Source organism: Pholcus phalangioides, unplaced genomic scaffold (genome assembly GCF_987345545.1).
Source record: "Pholcus phalangioides strain wild (caught in Gottingen) unplaced genomic scaffold, Ppha-v1.0 ptg000039l_1, whole genome shotgun sequence".
Taxonomy (NCBI): domain Eukaryota; kingdom Metazoa; phylum Arthropoda; class Arachnida; order Araneae; family Pholcidae; genus Pholcus; species Pholcus phalangioides.
Genome location: NW_028301625.1, coordinates 31442550 through 31464863, shown reverse-complemented (window position 1 = coordinate 31464863; position 22314 = coordinate 31442550). Strand labels below are relative to the sequence as shown.

Genomic DNA, 22314 nt, shown 5'->3' with positions numbered 1-22314 from the left:
TAGAAATTCTCTAGTAGGTGTTGCCCTAGCTCCCAAGAGCCGAATAACACGGGAGATGATCCAATGCACCAAGTGAAAGTCTAGTGTTATGTAAAGACCGCCGTGTTGTTATAGAGCAGTGATTCCCAACGTGGGCGTTAACGCCCCTTGAGTGAGATAGAATGTTCCAGGGGGCGGTAGAAGCGACAGGTATATCATAGGATCCTATGGGTTGGATTTCGTTGGGTGATGGGAGAAAAAAATTTCTGAAGAAGGGGGCGATGGGACAAAAAGGGTTGGGAAACTATCGGCCGTATTCACCAACACAGTTTCAACTGCAATCGCAGGTGAAAGGATTGAAGATCGAAACGGATTGGTTAAATTAAGGATTTTAACCAATCCGTGTCGATCGCTGATCGTTTAACCTGCGATTGCAGTTGAAACTGTGTTGGTGAATACGGCCGTTAATGTTATAGAGCATACCCTGAATAATCTGGCAAAAATGAACACTGTTTTTTTTACACCAGCAAAAGCTGTCCAACAGTGATGGTAACCTCTTCCAGCCAAATTTTTCCCACGTATTCCGAAAAATGTGCTGCCATGTAGCGGGAAAAATACGTAATCAAATATTTTACAATAGAAAAGTATTGCACTGCATTAATTTCTATTTTTTTTCAAAAAATTCCTTTGTTTGACGAACTCGCGAAATTTCCCGCAAATGCTACGAAATTTCCCACTTGGGCAAATTTTGGCCAATTTTTTCCATGAGTTCTAGGCTGACCATATTTTCTCGAGAGAAATACAGGAAATTGGGATTCCAAATACGGGAAAATACGAGACATCGCCAATTATCGCTAAGAACAACGCCAAAAATGTACAAAGTTGCCAAATATTGCTGAAATTACGGTTAAATCGCAATGACGGGAAACGAAGCGTTACTGCAAATTGCAATGGATTAAAATGAATTCCACGAAATAAAACGTTCAACATGACAAATGTGGGAGAAAAATGTTCTTATTTCTTTTAGTTGTAATTATTTTAATATATTTGTAATGAGTTGAAAAATAATTTCAATCTTTAGTTTCAATGAAGAACAAAAAACCAAGTTGGTTTCATTTAAAATACGGGAAAAACCGGGACACTTTTGCGAAAAAGTCGGGACGGCCAGAAAAAGAAAGAAAACCGGGACTGTCCCGGTAAATACGGGACGTATGGTCACCTTATGAGGTATCATCTCTCTCACTGCTGTCCAAGAAACCGTTAAGACAAATTTCGCGCTGAACCATTTTCAAACAAACACAATTTTAGCGGGAAAACTGCTACTTTTTGGCGACTTGTCGCCGAAAAATAGCAGTTAATATAACAAAGGAAGTAGCATAACACAAGATCTTTTTGGCAACATGCTTGTCGCCAAAAAGCTCTTGTGTTATTTACTTGGTCCGCGCCAAGGTTTCTAGAATATATATGTCCGCGCGGCGCGGTTTAACGGTCTCGCACTTCAATCATGGAGGAATCACTTCAATCAATCGGCTTAGCTTGTTCGTCACCCATTTAATAATCTGTTGGAATTAAATCATACCGCGTATTGAATAATCATGTTATTAATCTATTCAATCCTTCAAAGAAAGAAACGTAAGATACATATGTAAAATATTTTAAATTCAGCTTTTTTTCGCAGCCGCTAACTTGGCGTGCCAATTTCGATTTTGAAATAGTAATAGGCATTTTAGTTGTGGTTAGTCAATATATAAGTTTTTTTTTTTTTTGCAGAAACATACGTTTTTGTTTAATAACATTGAACTCGAGTTTTTGAACAATCATTTGACATGAAGAATAATGAAACTTCACCGGCGAAAGCCGCCGATCCTAGTCAAGATCAAAGCTCGCGAGTTAAGGTATAATTACGTTTACTGAATATTTTTCATATTCCTTAAATATTATGTATGTAATTCAAGTATAAAATATTTTGTTGATCACAAATGGCCAACAACGTTGAAAAATAATGAGTTTCATAAAAATTCTAACCGCACTAATTGGGCGTAATACAGAAAATGAGATTGAGCACAATCCTATCAACAGGGCCCTGACTTGATGAGGGGCTTCCCCCTCCGACTGTGGTCGAAGAAGTTTGGCATGGCAGTAAATGCAGTACATGTTGTTTGTAAACACATAAAAAAAGGACAAGTACGCATGGGTTTGTCTAGTTAAAATTTAGGTCTGTTTTCCGGACGCTAAATTCCGAATCTAAAAAAATCCCCTTAATCCATCAATGCTAGGGCCATAGCGGGACTTCCCAGGGCAGACTTTTTATCAATTTTTTATCAATCTTTTTATTAATTTTTTAAAATTAATTCATACCTGATGAATATGAAAAATTGAAATGTTTATTCTGTAATTTCCCCCAACAGAAAATTTCTAATAATTCTGTTTTTATAGATTTTCTGAGTCTAACTACTCATTGATTTAACATTGTGTGCCTGAGTTAGGGAAAAAATTTGTCAGAAATAAAATAAATTTCAGAAAATTAAAAAATAAACATCTGGATAGTAAGTGATATCGGAACAGCTGTCGTATGGTCCGCCACTTGGCGACTAAAAATCGCCAAGACCGTCCGACACTACGGACACCGAAAAAAAACACCAAACACCCACTGCCCCTCCACCCTGTGACCTCTATTATACTTCCTCTTCCCAAACTTAGATTCATCTCTATTTCTACTATCTTCCCTGTGCCTCCTATTTTTTCCGACTTGAGCTCAATATGATCTAGAATCATTGACGCCAGTCGACCAAGGTGTGAGATGGAAAAAAAACTCCTCTTCTATCCTACTGGAGCTTTCACCTCGCACAATGGAATAGGTGAGCAGCCAAATCTCATGGAGATTCAACTTGCTGCAGCTGAACCACGACCCGTACCTAACAGACTTCTGGGATCTACAACTCCTAACTGTGCATTCCCAAATGAAACCATCGGAATATTTTTTTTTCGGGACAACCCTCATAGCACAGTTGCATTTACTGCAAAGCATTTCCGACCTAATGAGCCGTGATTCTCTCAGGAATTCTAGGAAAAAGGACTTATTTCGGCACAAGTAGGATAAATAAAACATGATGTTGCCCACTCCCTCTTTCCCCAAGGTCGCCCTACCATTAGAAAATGTTATATCGAGATCTTTAGAAATTATATCCTGATATTTCTTAACTATGCTAAACACAGAAGGCATGACAACAGGTAAATGAAATAATGAATGAAAAAATAATATAAAGGGAACGGTACAACCTGACCGGTTGAAAGACTAATAGAATAATCCAAGTGAAGTGACAAGGGAAACAAAAAACGAACAAACCAAGAGACGCGCTGAAAATGGAACAACGGCTGTATCAAAGTTTTGAAAAACGCAGTTAACAAAAGAAAAAACACGTTTTTGAAAAGCGAGCGCCATCTGAAATAGCAATTTTTGGAAGAATGAAAATTCTAGAACACACGCCAACCCAGAGCCCCATTCTGCCAGCCTTGGCGACTTATCATGGAAAAAAAGTCGCCAAAGTTGTGGCGAACCATACTGCATCTGTTGCAATTAAGAGAATTTGCATATTTCATGAAAACAACTGAACTGAATGTTAAACCACTGCTCTTAGACAAAAATGCAAATCTTGTACGTCAAATACGTAAGCGTACACGTGTGTGTAGGCGGAGCCAGTAGAGAAACAGGCTTTATAAGCGCGTGTAAATTAAGACTCATTTCGTTCGCTAGCACACCTCGGCGAATTTCTTAGTGTTATTTTGCAGCAATCGGTTAATTTCAAATTGTAACAGTAAAAATGAGTAACCACGAAGGTTTAGATGATGGAATGAGGTGGCGAATTGTGTGGGGAGGCTAGAAGCAGGCCAATCTCAAGTCTAGATTTGTAGAGAGTTCAATTTAACGCCCAGCGTCGTGTGTAACTTATGGGAACAGTTCCAGGATACTGGATCCATCGAGAGAAAGCCTGGGCAAGGTCGTCCAAGAGCCACGACGGCCAGAGAAGATCACCATTTATTGATTATAGCGAGGCGTAACAGGAGTGCTACAGCTTCTCAGCTCTCTCGTGACTTGCATGCAGCCACAGGAATCCGCGTATCAAGGGTGACTGTTTCCAAAAGTATGTTCATATGGAGAGAACCAGGGACCCGCTACCTACCCTATGTCCGCGAAATCGACCATTATGGTGGAGGAGGTTTAATGGTCTGGGCAGGCATGTTGGATGGCCGCACACCTCTCCATGTCTTTGAAAGAGGCACTGTGACTGGTGTGAGGTATAGGGATGAGGCCTTGGAGCCCTATGTTCACCTTTTCAGGAGTGCAGTTGGTCCTGGGTTCATTTTAATGGACGATAACGCGAGGCCACATAGAGCACTTCTGCTCAACGATTTTTTAGAGCGTGAGGATATTCGCCAGCCAGATCTCCAGACCTTAACCCTATAGAGCATGTCTGGGAGGGCAATTGCAACTCGCAACCCCCCTCCGGGAACCATCCAGGGAATGAAAATAGCGTTGCTGAACGAGTGGGACCAATTGCCACAGGAAATGATAAACTACCTTATTTCAAGTATGAAATTACGGTGCGAGACCTGTATATCTGTAAGAAGGGACCATACCCCCTATTAACCCATTTTTTTGTTTATTCTGCAACCGTTGTTTCATACCTTCCGACTCCAACGAGTGTTACGCACGATCATGCGTGTGTATTACAATTATTGAATGGTTATTTGTTTTGTATTGTATTAATGTATGTACATATTAAATTTCATTAAAATCGGTACAGTATTTTTAGAGATAATCGACCAAGTCTGCAAATTCTCTTAATTTGTTACACCAGTGTACATTATCGAAATATACATATTTCGAATCCCGTTATAACGAACTCCAAGAGACTAGAGAAATCACTTCACTATAACGAAATTTTGTTATAAAGGAATTCCAGGTTTTTGTATTGTTTCTATGTGACTTTATCTGTTGGATTAGAAAAGTGTTAGTTGAAACGAGTTTCTTGCTATAACGGTATTCGTTAAAACGGGATTCAACTGTAGTAGCTCGAAACTCTGTCATCTGGCTGCACTGAACACGAAGCTATCTATGAATATAGATTCTTCTTTCCTCCTTGTTCGCTGACAGAAAGCAAAGTCGACATTTGCGTATGCGTACTTGCTTGCAAAATCGGTTCTGCCATAGCTGCTGATGTCTATATCGGATAACAAAAAATCGTGCACGTGATTAGGTAAATTAGATTTCAACTCGATATAAGGATATCTGTTTTCCCTCATATAGATGTTTTCCTAGATCAGATTTCAACTCGATGTAAGGATATTGGTTTTTCCTGATGTATTGTGCACGCATGTTAGCTAAATTGGTATCTCCAATTTCAACTCGATGTAAGGATATTGGTTTTTCCTGATGTATTGTGCACGCATGTTAGCTAAATTGGTATCTCCAATTTCAACTCGATGTAAGGATATCAGATTTCCCTGATACATCTCTTACGTGCGTAAACTAAATCAGCATTGCGATGTTGGACATCAGAATTTACGATATATCGCTGTGATCAAAATCATTAAATCGGGATATCGATGTGGGACCTTGCGTCAGTGGTATATAAATTATAAATTGATACATAGCCCAGCCCTATTCTCTAGGTCAACGGTTCTCAACCTTTTTTGACTCGCTGAGCCGTTTTCAGTATATAATTTCTATGACGGAGCCCTGTTTGACTCGAGGAGCTCTTTTTTGTACATAAATTTTATGGCAGAACCTTGTAGGCCTCTTTTATTTACTTATCTATCAAATATACTGATTTATTTTATTTTTCTCGAGTCGCCGCGAAGCCCCTGGGAGTTGCACACGGAGCCCCAGTTGAGAACCGCTGCTCTAGGTAACTCTTTTTATGCCCCCCCCCCCACATCCTGCAGTAGGAACCTAGAGCTGCTGTGTAGTCACATGGGCATCGTGTTGGACTCTCATCCTGAGGATCCAGGTTCAAACCCAGTTGATGACACAGTGGTGGTCAGTTGAATTTGGTTTTCTAGTTTTGAGGAGCAAATGCAAGCCAGTCTCACATTTGAAAAAGTCTCTCTGCAGAGAGCAGACAGACCTACAACATGATACTGACATAACATGAAAATTCAAGCATTCCCATCTGTAGTTCAGAAAATTGAAGACAGATGGCAGCATGAACACGAAACAAGTGCAAATCGACATCATAATATGTTAGGGTCACACATGTACTCAGAACACGCATTCCAGCATGTACAGATTCATAACTTCAATGATATTGAAGTAAAAGTAATCTTGTATGCATGTTACTTATGTGTGGTAAAGTTTATGATTAAAAGAAGTATAGAGGATCTTCATAGTAAATGCAGACTTGAACTTAATTCCTAGATACAGTGCAGAAAGAAAGCTGCTCTATTTCTAGCTTTTGTGCATGGAAAAAATTGCAGAAAAATATATGTAGTTGAACTTTGCACTCAGCTTAACGGTACTAAGTATTTTCATTGCATTGCAATATGGCAATACATACAAAATTACAAATTTGTTGTTTTTTTTTCATTTATTTGCCTCATATTCTTGGCCAAAATTGAACAACTCTTCCAACATAAATATAATTGGGCTTTCGACTTTATTTCTCATATTACAATTTTGAGTTCGCTCGTTTTTTTACTAAAACTCATTAAACCTGTGAAAGAATAAAAATGTGTAAAGTATTAAGCAGCATCATGCAAGTTGGAAACACATTCACAAATTGTGCACGAAACAATCTTGTCGATAGAATTTGTTTTTTATTTAGTTGATGCTAAGTGGCTCTTTGGTTGTACATCCAGTAAATTGAGATACCTGCACAATATGTGTGATATTGAGGTGCCACCATGAATTCACTTTAATCAAGGAGGGAGCCCTTATAAACAAAAACACTTTTCTTTACAAGAAAAACGTTAATCCATAAGTTAATTTGAGCTCAATGACCTTTCATGTCACATAAACACAGATTTTTGGTGTTCTTATTTTTTTAATTGTAGTTCATTCATTAATGTTTATTTGAATTTGAGCAATTAAAAGAAAGAAGTAAGGTGATATGAAAATATGCATTCTTAATGATTAACCAGACTTGTTTTAATTAATAAGCAGTTTTAATCAAATTTATTATTATTAAATCAATTTTTAATCAAAAAAATCTAATTTAAATTTGATCTGATAAAATTTATTTTTTTAAAAAATCATGAATTTTCCATAACCTGCTCGGCATAGGCATACACAGAATTTTCTCAAGGGGGGATTTATGTTTTTTCCTGCAAAATAAAACTATAATATCGGTTTGAGTTGGAACCCCAAACACCCCCCCCCCCCCCCCCCTGCATACGCCAATGCTGCCCTGTGCTATAAATTCTGAGAATTATTTGCTCTGATGGGGAGTGGAGTATTTCTCAAAAGGCTAGAATATCACAACTGCAGTATTCGACATTCATTTTTACTGTGGTGGATATTGTATAGTATTAGATTTTGCTTCTCAAAAATATAAGGAATTCTGTACATTCAAGTAAAATAGATACATAAGAATGTGTATCTAACTAAGCTCAAAATGAGTTTTTCTTGAAATCTAGGCAGGGTTGGTATAAAAAAAAGGGTTTTTTTTTCAAAAAAACAAAACAAAAACCCTGGTTTTAACCAGGTTTTTTTTGGTTTAAATAACATTAACATTAAAAATAATAAAATATCTGAAAAATTATACAAACTTCTAATAATTAATTAAAATAAAATGTGTATTAATGTAATTAACACTATTCCCATATTAATTAATCTACAAATATTTCTTAAATTTCAAGAAAAATCCACTTTTGCAATTTAATTATTTTTTTTGCTTAATGAATTACTTTGTGTTTGAAAATTCTTAATGCTATTATTAACCATATAATATATATAATGGTTTTTTTCCAGTTACTTTCAGTATGCTTAATTAGGAAGTGGCTATTTTGCAAAAACTGATAAAATTAGGTGAATATAATGTATTTAATGAAGATAATGTAGTAATAATGCAGATGAATTAGCAATGATTTACGATATATGGGGTGATTATAACTAAAGTTCTGATTTCAAAACACTTTAAAAAAAGAACCATCAGAATGACTTCAAAATTTACATGAATATTCCTGAAGCAATGGAATTTTAAATGGCAAAGGGGAAAAAATATTTAAAAATGTAAAATTAAGGACACTGTACTCATCCAACACGTGGGAAATTTACTCGCAACATGGAAATGATAGCCAGTCAGGGCGAAATGATAACTTAATCAGCATTGCACAATTTCATATAATTCATGGAAACATTACAAAAATAAAGTAATAGAACAAATAAAACCACTTATTTAAGAAATGTTAAATATGTTGTCTACTGTGTTCTGGTTATGAGGTGAAAGCACACAAATACTTGTTCAACAGCAGATCAGAGTATGTCATGATATGGATGTGCTTGCAATTCACCAGAGTTTGTAATTCGACCACTGCACATAACATTTTGGAGTATTCCCAAAGCCAAAAGTTGCAAGGGTTAAGATCAGGTGTCATGTCATTATGTTATTGTCAAAATGGTTCTTCAGCAGCTGCTTTGCTGGTATTGCAATCTGCATCTTAATAAAAGTTGTACTATCCACACACTGATGTTGTTGAAGTGCCGAAATGTGATGTGGTTACACAAAATGGTATTATCCTGTTGGCCAAGTACATCATCATCTACTTGCACATTTTCTTCTTTTCTTTTGCCAAAGAAATTTTCATTGCTTCAGGAGTATCAAGTCATTCTGACCAGTAGTTCATATTGTATAGTTTTGGAATCAAAACTTCAAATTATAATCACCCTGTATATGGCAGTATTAAATATTGCACAATTATCTTGTGTGTGTGTGTGGTGAGATATAATTAAATATTAGAAAAATAATGTTTTTAAAACATATTTGGTATTATTTCAAAACCAATGTGGTGAGATAACAAGCATTAGTTATGTGTACTTGAACTAAACAATAATTAGTGCACATTCTTTCAGTTTCTTCCACTGTCTCGGAAGAAACCCAACTCTGTGACTAAGTAAATGGCCTTTTTTACTCCCTCAACGTGAATAGGAATTTACTTTTTGAATAAAATGATTACAGGTAATGAGGGGGGGGGGAAGCAAAACTCTTGGGTTGCAAAAAGAACTGTAAACAAACATGAATTTATATATTTAAATCCATAGAAATGTGAAGTTTCAAAAAGTGGGGAATGGGGCACTCCACCTGACAAAAGTTCTACTGACGGGGACATCAATGATTTTGGAGGTGCTTTGGTGGGGTGGTTGTAGCCCTGTGGATTGCAGAATAAATCATTTCAGTTGCTGTCATTTCCTATGAGGCAGTTTGATTCAATATATGTGTGTTTTGGATTATAAGCACATTCATGGAATGAATTATGCTTGTAAACCAAAGTTTTACTGTAATACCAATCCTTAAATACACTTCGTAAACATACCTCTGTGAAATTTCTAATGAATCCTGCATGTCAGAAGTGTCATTTGTATGTGCATTAAATGCCTGTTTGTATGATTCTTATTTAATGTCTTTAATTCCAGATTAATATCTGTACATTTTAATGTTAAAATATTTCATATATATGTTGCACAATTTCAATTACATGAAGAATTCAATTTCAACTTAAACGCTTAGTTTTGAAAAACTATTATTTCTATAAACTTCAAAAAATTGTATTGCAAGCTGGAGATTGAGACCTCAGTCGAACATCATCTGACTGCGATGTAAAAACTTTGTTTTTATAATAATAAGTGTTTTTTTAGCCGATTACTAATAGATCCAGCTGCTGCTGTGCCATGATATGGGGTTATAGCATGATGGGGCTCCAGCTCATTTCACCCGTGACGTTCAAGTGCACTTAAACACATTAGGATAACAGTTGATCCTATCTTTCTTTGAAATTAAAAAAAAATTTGAATTTAAACTTTGGTTATTACAATTTGGAATTTATACAATATTGGTTGGCCGAGGCCTATACAAGGGAATGCGGAGGTGAAGTTAGACAGAGACGATTAATGTTGCAAAGAAAATCGGATACTGTTGTACAATTTTACTGTTTATACTGTTTTCGGATACTGTTTTAAAATTTTACTGTTTTACAATTTTAGGCCTACTGTTTATACTGTTTTCGGATACTGTTTTCAATTTTTGGCGGGAGGTTGTTCCAGTCGGTTATTGTATGAGGAAAGAAACTAAATTTGAAATAATCTGTGGATGCAAAGATGGGTTTCAATTCTTGTGAATGGTTAATTCTTATTGAAAAGTATGAAGCTGGAATTAGAAAATTTGAGGTGTCAATATGAAAATGGCCGTGGAGAATTTTAAAAAGGAAAGATAGTCGAGAGATATATCTACGGGTAAAAAGCGGTTGCATATTGAGTTGGCACTTGAGTTCAGTGACGGAGGAAGAGGATGACCAACAGTTAAGAATGAAACGGCAGATTTATTTTGAATAGATTCTAATTTGTCTGTATTGGAAAGAGTATGAGGGTCCCAGATTTCACAGGCATGTAAGAGTACAGGAAGAATGTAGGTTTGGAAGCAGAGATGTCTGAGGTGACGGGTGGAGTTTTTGAGGTTCTGACGAAGAAAAAAGAGTTTTTGGAGACACTTATGAAAGAGGTTATCAGCATGGAGATTCCAACAGAGGTCAGTAGAAACAATTACTCCCAGATATTTATAATTAGAAACTTCTGTGATCGAGAAGTTATTGATAGTGTAAGAAGAAACGAGGGGAAGTCTTTTGCGAGTATTTCTCATAAAAACTGTTTTTGAAGAGTTAAGGAGTAGTTGCCAGGACGAGCATCAGTCAGAGACAATGTTGAGGTTATTTTGGAGAAATGCTTGGTCAGATTCTTTGTGTACTGTGTGGTAGATGACGCAATCATCTGCAAAGAGTCTAATATGACAATTGGAGATCGTTGATATAAATCAAGAACAATAAATGCGAGAGGACCGAACCCTGGGGGGGGGGCAGACTCAACTTAAAGAAATGGAGAGTTGTGGCCCTGAGTTCTGGCCCTTGAAGGAGACAAACTGACTGCAGTTGGTAAGGAAGGCTTTCACCCATTTAAGCAATTGAACACATAGGCCAAGGTTTTAGAGCTTAAGTAGAAGTTTATAGTGGGGCACCCTGTGTGTGTGTGTCAAAAGCTTTAGAGAAATCCATGAAATTTACATCCGTTTGGATGTTTTTATAGATACTGCTTGATAAATCATGTATGAAAAGAGCTAATTGGGTAGTTACTGATAAAGATGGTCGAAGGCCGTGCTGATTTGAGAAAAAAAAGTTTATTGAATCAAGGTGTGAGCGGATTTCCTTGGCAACTATGTGCCCAAAAAGCTTGCAGCAGGTAGAGGTTATAGCGAAGGGTCTGAAATTAAGGGAATTTGAAAGAGATCCTGATTTATATATATGGACAGGGCAGCAACTAGATTTTTGTCACCCGGGGCAAGTGCGCATTTTGACGCCCCCTTGTAATGTTGAAGGTGGTGTTTGAGAATAAAATTTGCGCCCCCCTCTGGTCCAGTGCCCGGGATACGAGACCCGCCTGCTCCCCCCTAGTTGCGGCCCTGAACAGGGATAATCTTATTAATTTTCCAGTCAGATGGCAAGGTTGATGAGCTTAATGAGATGTTGAAGATAATCAAAAAATTAGAAATTTCATCAGTGCAGGATTTAAGAATATGATTTGGGACCTCATCGGGGCCGGGTTTCAGATTTTTTTAAAAGGTTCAGAAGGCCTGCTTTAAAGAAAAAGACAGGACTAATGTTGAATAATGAATCGGAAAAGGAATACTGAGGGGGAGTGAGGGAGTTTTAAATAAGATTGAGTGAATGAAATCCAAATCTTTTGCTTCATTTAATGAATTGAATTATTTTCCTTTATTTTGAATCAATTTTTAGATTAATGTCAATTTTATCATATGTATGTAAGCTGTTTTTAATGGTTTTTTTTTTTTAAATATAGCAAAAGTTAAGTATTAAAGATATGTAAAACTTGATACTGGACCTTGAATCCTGCCATAGAAGGGGCCAACTGAAAAGATGGATAATTTTTGGGGTGATGGGGGCATTTGAGGTAGGGGTGACGGCACCAAAATATTCTACCTTCATTTGAAAATTGTCTAGAACCAGCCCTGATACCGCATAAGATTGCATATATGATCAAAAATATGCTTAAAAATTTTGAAATAAAGCAATGGTTAAATAGTACTTTTAATGGTATTTCTTTTAGAATATAGTTTTTTTCACCATGTCAAAAGTCAGGGTTGGGAAAAACCGGTTTTTTTTTGGTTTAAACCGGTTTTAATAACATTTACATTAAAAACAATAAAATTTCTGAAAAATCATTCAAACTTCTAATTAATTAATTAAAATGTTTATTAATGTAATTATATATAACAACACAATTCCCATATTTAATTAATCTATAAATATTTCTTATATTTTAATAAAAACCAACTTTTTTGCAGTTTAGTTATTTTATAACTTAAGGAAATATTTTGTGTTTGAGAATTCTTAATATTAACTATATAATAAAAATGTTTTCCCTAATTACTCTGTCAATATACTTAATTAGGAATCTTTTTTGCAAAAACTATATGATATAAACTAAGCAATTACAATGTGTTTAATGAAGCATAATTAATGTAATTTAATTAACAATGATTTACAATATACAGGGTGATTATAACTAAAGTTCTGATTTCAAAACACTAAAATAAAAACCATTGATCAGAATGACTTGAAAATTTATGTGAATGTTCCTGAGGCAATGGAATTTTGTATGGCTAAGAGGAAAAATACTTAAAAATGTAAGATAGATGACACTGTACTCATCCAGAACATGGGAAATTTGCTCGCAGAATGAGTATGACAGCCAGTCAGGGCAAAATTATAATGAAATTAGCATGGCATGAATTCATAGAAACATCACAAAAATGAAGTCATTTAAACAAACAATTACAACTTACACAAGAAATGTTAAATATGTTGTCCACTGTGTTCTGGTTGTGAGGTAGAAGAACAAAAGTGCTTGTTCAACAACAGATCAGAGTAGGGCTATGCCGTGGTAATGATGTGAATGTGCTTTCAATTCACCAAAGTTTGGAATTCAACCACTGCACATAACATTTTGGGGTATTCCCAAAGTCAAAAGTTGTAAGGGTTACAGTAGCGTTCATCTGGCAGGTGAACATGATGGCCAGGTGTGTCATCTTGTTATTGTCAAAATGGGTCTGTCAGGGGTCTGTCCAGTCAAAATTTGGGTCCGTTTTCCGGACCCTTCACAAAACAAAAATTAATGAAACCATAGATTTGGAATTTTGTTTCTTTTGTAATACATTAATTAGATTACTTCGCTTCTTACAAAATTAATGATCCTTTTCACAAAAACAGGACCCTACAAAAAGTCTGAACAGACCCCATGTTCTTCAGCGGTTGCTTCACTGGTGTTGCAATGTGCATCTTGATAAATGTTGTGCTATCCACCAGGGCTGGACAAATCAAAAAATTTTGGTGCCAGCCAAATTCATTAAGAATGAAGCATGTTTTTCCTCAAGAAATTTTTTTTTACTTTTCCGGGACTTTGACCCATTCTGATGTAGGAAGACACATTATTACGAAATAAAATTTTTTTTTCCCGTACTTACACTTCATTTTAGCAAGGATGCATATAAAATTTTAGGTGCCAAAACTGATTCTCTGAACACCCAGCATCTAGGATTTGTCCAGCCTTGCTATTCACACACTGATGCTATTGAAGTGCTGAAATGATGTGGTTGCGCAAAATAAATTATACCACTGGCCAAGGACAGCATCATCTACTTGTACATTTTACAAGTTTTTTGCAATGCAAATTTTCACTTTTATGCAATTTTTTTTTTTTTTTTTGAAAAACCATTTACATCATCTTACACCATTTAAAGATATACCATCAAAATATACCCCAAGAATAGAAAATTTGGTAAGAATAAAACATATTTTTGCTAATAATGAACCAATGAGATATTTTTATGGGGGAAAAAGTATATTTAGGCCACTTTCCTGTGATTTTTTGAAAAAAAAACCACTTGGTTAAAACCAACGTGGTTTAAACCAAACAACCCTATCAAAAGGTATGAGACCCCTTACAAAGTCTGGTGTAAGAGACATCCATAGATAGGGAGGAGGATCTTGTTGCATGCATCTCTGTAGCTGCCACAGCCAGCTGAGAGACTCCTGATATATTTCAAAATGTCTATGAGTCGCTAATGTTAGACTTGTGTTGTAGCCGAAATCGCTGAAGCTATTAATATGAAATTTGGTTAGTAGTTTCATTTTGTGATGTAGAGACTCACTGAGTGTTTTTTTTCCAAAATTCAACCCCTAAGATCATAAGGGGTGAGGGGCTGTTCTAAGGTTATATGGGGCAATCATTGCTAAGCCCAAACCGCTGAAGCTATAATTATGAAATTTAATCAGTATTATACTTTATAATATAGAGACTCATCGAAATGGGATTTCTGGAAATTACATCACCAAGGGTGTCAAGAGGGGTTCAAATATTATATGGGGGAAATCACCACCAAGCAATTTTCAGATTACCAAATCCATGCGTCAAGCCACAGGTAACAGCTAGTATGTAATAAATATCAGCATTTCTAAATGCCTTCTGATTTTTTTCAGGGCGTTACAATCATAAAGCCAATTGTGTATGGAAATATAGCCAAGTTCTTCGGTGAAAAAAGAAAAGAGGATGGCCATACACACGAGTGGACTGTGTATCTAAAACCATTTCATAACGAAGTTAGTGATAATTCAAATTAGTTTCAGTAAATGGCAAAACCTATTTTACAGGGTATATTTATGATTTTCATCATTTTTATGTGTGTAACTTGATAATGACAAATATTCATTATTGTTTTGTAAAGGATATGTCGCTTTATGTCAAGAAAGTACAATTCAAGCTCCATGAAAGCTATGCAAATCAGACAAGAGGTAAGAATTTTCTTTTGTCTTATTTAACATAATTTGTTATGTTTTATTCTTAGGTTCAAATTATTTTTTGCCTAGTCCATTATTTTAAAACAACTTAACATTGTGATTTTCTTTCTTTTTTTGATTTCTTACATTTTTAAGAATTTATAATAAGTGCAGACTTGCCAACTCTCCCGATTTAGGCGGGAGACTCCGGATTTCTCATCCTTCCTCCCGCTCTCCAGATTTGTTAAAATTTCTCTGGATTTTGGCAGAAAATTAGATTTTACGCGAGCTTTCACGTTGTCGTGGCGCCAATGATTACCGTCGCCGTTAGGGAAAACAGCCGTGGTCATTTCCATCGAGCAGCCGTAAAAAAAGTCTCTGTGACCGCATTTAAGCAACTGGCAAAGACGCGACTTCGTTTTTGTAGCGTTTATCGGTAATCATTTATCAGGGGCATGACCTTGGTTGCAGAAATTCCTGTATAATCGTTATTGTATTCCATTAACGGCCATGCGGTAAATGCGTTTTTTCGTCCGCAGCTTTGTAATTTGAATTTTTTTAAATAGTTTCTTCCGATTAAACATCTTCGGAAAGAAAATATAAAACTTTAAGCTATATACAGCTAAATATAAAGCTTTTAAGAATTCATATACCCAAGATTATCAATCACTGATAGCATCCAGGAAAGGAAACACTTATACTTTATGAACATTATGTAGATGTGATTTCTCTATTCTGCATGGAAAGACTGACATGCAATTAAATTCTTCTCTTGGGGGGGGGGGGAAAGAATGTAACTTTTTCTTAATTTATTTAAAAAAAAAAATGCAAAATTTTTTTTATGAACTTTTTTTTGATTGAGACTATGAGTGTCGGGGGGGGGGGTACCCCCCTCGGGGAGAATCTCCGGATTTCTTAATTTCAAAAGTTGGCACGTCTGTAAGTGAAAACTATGTCATAGTCTATTTTTTCTTGTTCAAACTTTTTGGCAATGAATTTTGAATTTTTTCAGTTTTGCATTATTTATATTTTTCAGTCTTGGTGAAACCACCTTATCAGATCACAGAAACTGGTTGGGGAGAGTTTGAATTGAATATACGGATATATTTTGAAGATCCTAATGAAAAACCGGTGAATGTCTATTATATACTGTACATTTTTTCTTTCAATTTCAACAACAATTAATTTTTGTTGGGATGTATGCATAATATTTTCCAGTAATGTATGATACATGCAATGTGTTTCAAGAGAACAAGATTTTACTGATGATCAGTGACATCAAAGGTTGCGTAAAAAAATTGTAAAAAAAAATTATCTAATTCAAGATAATTTTTAAGAAGGATGGCAGAATAAAAAACATGCACAACATTAGAGCAAGCAAGTTGACTGGAAAGCAGTGTAACAACGGGTTTATCTGGTGTGGTATTTCGGTACGCTTGGAATATATTTCCATTCCTCGGGACTGAGAAATTTAGCACCCAGGTATTTTAAAATTGCCATGATTTTAAAGTCCATTGCATTCTATATATATTGCTGCTGCCATCTAACTTTAAAAAATAAACAGTACCCTAAAATAAAAACATGTATTTCACTTTTTTTTTATGGAACTGTCTTAAAGTATTAATATTATATTAATGTATTAAAATATTCTATAGGATTGCATGTGCCTTTTCACCCTTCATCTTACAGACATTCACAAGGACATCAGAGTCATGCTCCACTTGTATGGAACTAACATTTAGTTTCGATATATGCAGGCCTAGAAGTGAAAATTTGAAAAAAAAGTAGGAAAAATAGGAACGCTGTTGACAAAAAATAGGAAAAAAATAGGTGGGAAAAAATGGAATTCACAAATTATTGTGGCATTTAAAAATGTTGTGCCATTGAGATTCACACCTTATATACTTTAATTATAGTATTATCTATTGATATTTCAAAAAACTCAAGTTCTCTCTCTCTAATGAATTTAAAAATCTTTCATTTCCACAGAATGTGGTATCAAAAACAATGCAAATAGCAAAACTAGAAAGAAATTAATAAAATTTCTACTGTTACTTGAAAAGTCCAACTATTGATCGTGATCCATTTTTCCCCAGTGCTTCTCAAAGAAAGAAAAAACACTTGTCTAGGTGCTATAGAAATGTAACCCATGCATGCTTAACCAATTGCCCATGGGCCGAATGTGGCCCACGGAGTCATCTGTTGTGGCTCACAACTCCAAATTTTATTTTTTAAAAATGACCCAAGCGACACTTCCAGATCGTTCAAGAGACTCTCTGCAGCACCGATTCAGGTAATTCAAGTGGCTCGCGTCATATTCACAGATCACTGAGGCACAAATCCCGATTTTACCCCAGCTGCTGTTCCACTTCACTTAAGTGATCTAGGAATGTGCCACAAGTCACTTAAGTGACTCACAGCAGAGTTCGACCACTTAAATACCTGCGGCACATTCCCTGATCAGTTAATATGTCGCAGCATATTTACAGATTGCCGCGACACAGTTCCAGAACACTCAACTGACCCATGAAACTTTTAAAAGATCACTCAAGTAACCTGCGTCACAGTTCCACATTCCTTAAGTGTATTGTGGCACATTCCCAGATCATTTAGGTGACCCGCGGAAAATTTACATATCACCGCTGCACAGTTCCAGAGTACTCAATTGGCCTAGACATATTTCCATGTCAGCTTAAGTGACCCACAACACATCTCGAAATCAATGAAATGATCCACACACTACTGCATGTTGAACATCCTTGATGTAACACCACCTGCAGTTACATCCAAAGGATACGACGATTAGAATGGCCTGCATATGTTCATGAATGTCTGTTTTCTTTTTCAAAGACAACAGCAGTCGTCAATAGCATACACACTAACCTAGTGTGCCTTAAAACACACATGCTAACCAATGGCCCTGAGATCTTATGTGGCCCAGGACAAATAACAAAACCCCGACAAGTGGCTCATGAATGATCATCTAATCATTTAAGTAGGACTCATTTCCAGATTACTTCAGTGGCTTGCTGCACATTTCCAGATCATTTACGCTGCCAACAGCATATATCCAGTTTACCTAAGTGACCCCCAAGTACATTTCCAGATCGCCTAAGTAACCCCAAGCACATTTCCAGATCACTTGTTGACCCGCAGCAAACCACTTAAGTCGCTCGTAGTTCAGTTGCAGATTACTGTAAGTGGCTGGAGGCACATTTACAGATCATTTGAGTGACCCGCAGTACGCTTTGAGGTCACTTGAATGGCTCACAGCACACAGATCACCTAATGGTCTGCAATACAAATGGCTCAATGCATTTTTTATAGATTATTTTAGTGGCGTTCTTGACACATTTCTAAACCACTGAAGTGACCCGCTGCACACTTTCAGATCATCCAAGTGACTTGCAGTACATTTCCAGGTGACTCAAATGGCCTGCTGCACACTTTCAGACCACCTGAATGACTTGCGGCACATTACAACTTGACTCCACCTTTTGAAGAGTGTGGGGCCACTTCATTGATTTGAAAACGTGTCGTGGGCCACTTAGGTGATCTAGAACAGCACCGCAGGTTATTTGTGTGATCCGTAAATGTGTTGTGGGTCACTTATGTGATCTGGAAATTTCACTCGGACCATTTAACTGGAGTAAGAATGCGCCGGGAGTGATCTAGAAATATTCCGCAGGTCATTTAAATGAGGTAAGAATAAGCCGAGAGCCACTTAATTTATCTGTAAGTGTACCAAGGCCACTTGAGGCACGCCATATTTAGGCCATGGGTTGAGCACCTGCTTAAAATAAGGGGCCATTCAAGTATTACATCAGCAAATTTGTAGCGATTTTTGACCCCCTCCCTCCCCCCTTGTCAGGAAAAGTCAGCAAAACTCTGACCCTCCGCCTTTCAGCAAAATTTTGTCAGTGCTCTGGCTCCCCCCCCCTTACTTCCTAACGCATAGTGGTGGGATCAGAGACGTACATGGGAGGGGGGATCGTGGTCCTTCTCCCCAGGATTGCAACTAGGGGGAGCAGGCGGGTCTCGTGCCCAGGCGCTAGACCCAAGGGGGTGCCAATTTCATTCTGAAACCTCTCCTTCAATATTACAATGGGGCATCAAAATGTGCTCTTGCCCCGGGTGACCAAGCATCTAGTTTCCCCCCCCCCCCCCACACACACACAGACGATCAAAAAAATATTTTTTGATCAAAATTTTTTTAAGAATTAAAATTTCGAAAGAAAATATCTATTGTAATGAATTTCTGTTAATTTCCATGCTATTTGAAGGCTAAGAATTCAAAATTTCTTTTTAAGAAATTCATTGCGACCCACCCTCTAAGCCGATAGGTAACCCTTGACCTGCGATAAACACTTGGCCTGTCCCTCTCAAATGAACCAAGCGGCACATTCACAGATCGCTTAAGTGACCTGTGACACAATTCCAGACCATTTAATCGATCCGTGACACATTTAGAGATCCCTTGAGTGACATGTGGCACAGTTTTAGATCACTGGTGCAGCCACCAGTGCGGTTCTTCATCACTCAAGTTATCTGCGGCCCATTCCCAGATTACTTAAGTGATCTGCATCATAATCACGGATCACTTGTATGAGGCGCGGCACAGGTTCAGAGCGCTAGGATCAATATTTAGAGATTACTAAAGTGGCTCTGTAGGGGACTCAATAGGGAAAATAAATGCTTCCCCCCCCCCACCCTCTTAAACCAGACGTGGCTCGAGCTCTGTCATGTAAAGCCGGGTTTTCCTATAAGCAGGTTTTCTGTGCCGCGCAACGTGGATCACCCAGCGCGACATGCTGTCCACTCACCAATAAGAAAAGCAGTACAACTGTTTTTCTACAGAGCGCAATACGTCTCACGACAGCGCTTTAAGTCGGGTGTGATTGGTGGACTGTTTCTGGAGGAGTTGAATGCGTTGTGTGCGCATGTTTCACCGATCTTCCCTTCATTTTTGTTGTGTTCTCTTTCCCTTCCCGTCAAACTGAAGCATGCAGCCGATAGAGTAGCTGACCCAGGGCCATATACTACAATATATGGCTGCCCTGATCTGATGCGCCACAATTGGAAAACACAAAATGCGTAGCGTGATTATGTAACACATTTCTTCTGAAGCAAAATTATCCAGTTCAGTTCACATGGTGCAAAACGCCTACTAGGAAAACCCGGCTTTGAACTCTCATTACGAGATACCGGGAGAGAAACCTATAGTCTCTCATGTAATCTCTCTGTGTGGACAGAGTCTGTCCCTACCCCTCTTTTTTTGCCTTATTTACGGCAACCGATCTCCCAAACAGATTAGCTTTCCCCACTGGAAATCAGTTTTTAGCACTGACTATATGGCGCAGGGACAAAAAGATTCGCTTGTCGTTGTCTCCTGCTCCAGTGGAACTGTGAAAAATTTTCTTTCTTTTTCCCCCTATCTTTTTCAGTAGCGAGTTGTGATGTGAATAAAATATGTCAAAAAGAGATGGAAAGCAGTGACATTTTGTGGTTTCTCGGAGTTTCCGTAGTGAGACATTGGCTGTAAACAAAAGAAGGAAGGGATAAATAGGAACAGTAGGAGAGAACTGGAATAAAATAGGATGACTGCGACAAAAGTAGGAAAATAGGAGGACATTTCTGAAAAGTAGGAAAAATAGGAGCGCTGTGAGGTCTGTATATGTCATGACCATACATTCTCATTTCAACAAAATCGTGTCCTGCGTTTGGAAGACTAAATTAATTTGATTAAAAGATAGACAATTTGACTGAATAAAGAACTGTCTCCTGAGCTAGCAATTTTTTTCAGAAATTATGATTTTTCCACTGTTATTTGGTTGTAAGAAAACATGAATATAAAAAAATATACTTATAAATATTGTTTCTCTGCTAATACATATTTTAAAAAATATAGGTAACAGCATACCATGTGCTCAAGCTGTTCCAAAGTCAATCTAACATACTAATTGGGACGAAAAATTTGGTGGCAGAGACTTATGATGAATTAGTAAGTAACTTTTATCTGTCTATATTGTGCATTATTATGATTCAAGTCTTGAAAGATGTTATAATTGTATTGAAATTGTAGATATTTCAAGATCCATCCATTATGATGTTGAAGTTATTGAAATCCTCAAGACCTTTCTATCCAGAGCCTTATGTCCATGAAACAGATTGTAAGTAATCTTTCTTGGATAATCAAACTTGTATACTTGGTGTTTTATACAGATTGTTTATTTTAAAGAATTTTTCTGCAACCTATCCAATCACAGAACTATTTTTTTAGGTGATTTTTCTTTGAAAAACAGAACCACTAGTTTAGAGGGTATAGAGAATTTTCAGTGTATGTGGAAAAGTATTTTATAATAGATGTTGAAGCTTTATTTTGTGTGATTAAATTAAATTTTGTTCTTGATTTGTAATTCCAGTTAAGGCAAAAAAGAAGAAAGACTTGGCAGCTATAACCTCAGCTCGAGTGAAAATCCAGTCTGAAATAACAGAGTTTAAAGAAAAACTGTTAGCAGCCAAGGCAACTATCACAAAATACAGAGAAGAAATAAAAAAACTGGAAAAAAAACAAGATGAGAGAGAAAATAATGAAAAAATATGAAATTTATGTAAGAAACATTTCTTGAAAGCATACAAAAATTATTATCAACTGTATAAATTCACTTTTTTTTTTCAAGATATCTGTTATGTCCGTTTTCTCATTCTGTCCAGAAAATTTGGGTTCTATTTTTATTTTGTACTACTTCCCTTTCTCTCACAAAGTGTTTAATCATTCATGTAAGTACTGGATTGAAATTTGGTTTTTCCATTTTTATTTTGACATTAAATGACAAAACCACGAAAAAAGTGTTTACCTGTTGTCAGTCAATTGAGTTAGCATTTCTTAGATACCTCTTATTTTTATTGCTGGGATTGTTAAAAAACACAACTACAGCAGTCCTAAATAGGAAGGATGCACCTGATATTGCTGTCATTATTTGTTAATATATTAGACTATTTTACTAAGAAGCATCTTCTAATCCTGAAAACCTGAATTTAACCAATGTTGGTGAATACTGCCCGTAGGTGTTCTTTCACATGGAGCATAAAGTAAGGTGTCGATGAGTCGGGTTCCAGTGAATGCATAAACCTTCATTGATATAATCCAGTCATTACTCATGTTCAAACAAAAGCCACTTGCACCTAGCTCAATTTGAAATATTTTTTATTTAAAATGAAATTGATGCAATCTGCTTGATTTCATTTTTATAGTGACTGTCTTAGAGATATGCCCAC

At 36.6% G+C, this 22314-nt stretch overlaps 1 protein-coding gene across 1 annotated transcript; it reads left to right on the top strand.

Moving 5' to 3' along the window:
* The first annotated feature begins 1246 nt into the window (after positions 1-1246).
* Gas41 (YEATS domain-containing protein 4 Gas41) lies at positions 1247-21883 on the top strand. Its single transcript, XM_089253514.1, has 8 exons — positions 1247-1611; positions 1750-1874; positions 14740-14859; positions 14985-15051; positions 16073-16167; positions 20945-21037; positions 21119-21206; positions 21459-21883. The coding sequence occupies exons 2-8, from the start codon at positions 1806-1808 to the stop codon at positions 21638-21640; spliced, it is 714 nt and encodes a 237-aa protein (XP_089109640.1). The 5' UTR covers positions 1247-1611; positions 1750-1805; the 3' UTR covers positions 21641-21883.
* The last annotated feature ends 431 nt before the right edge of the window (positions 21884-22314 follow it).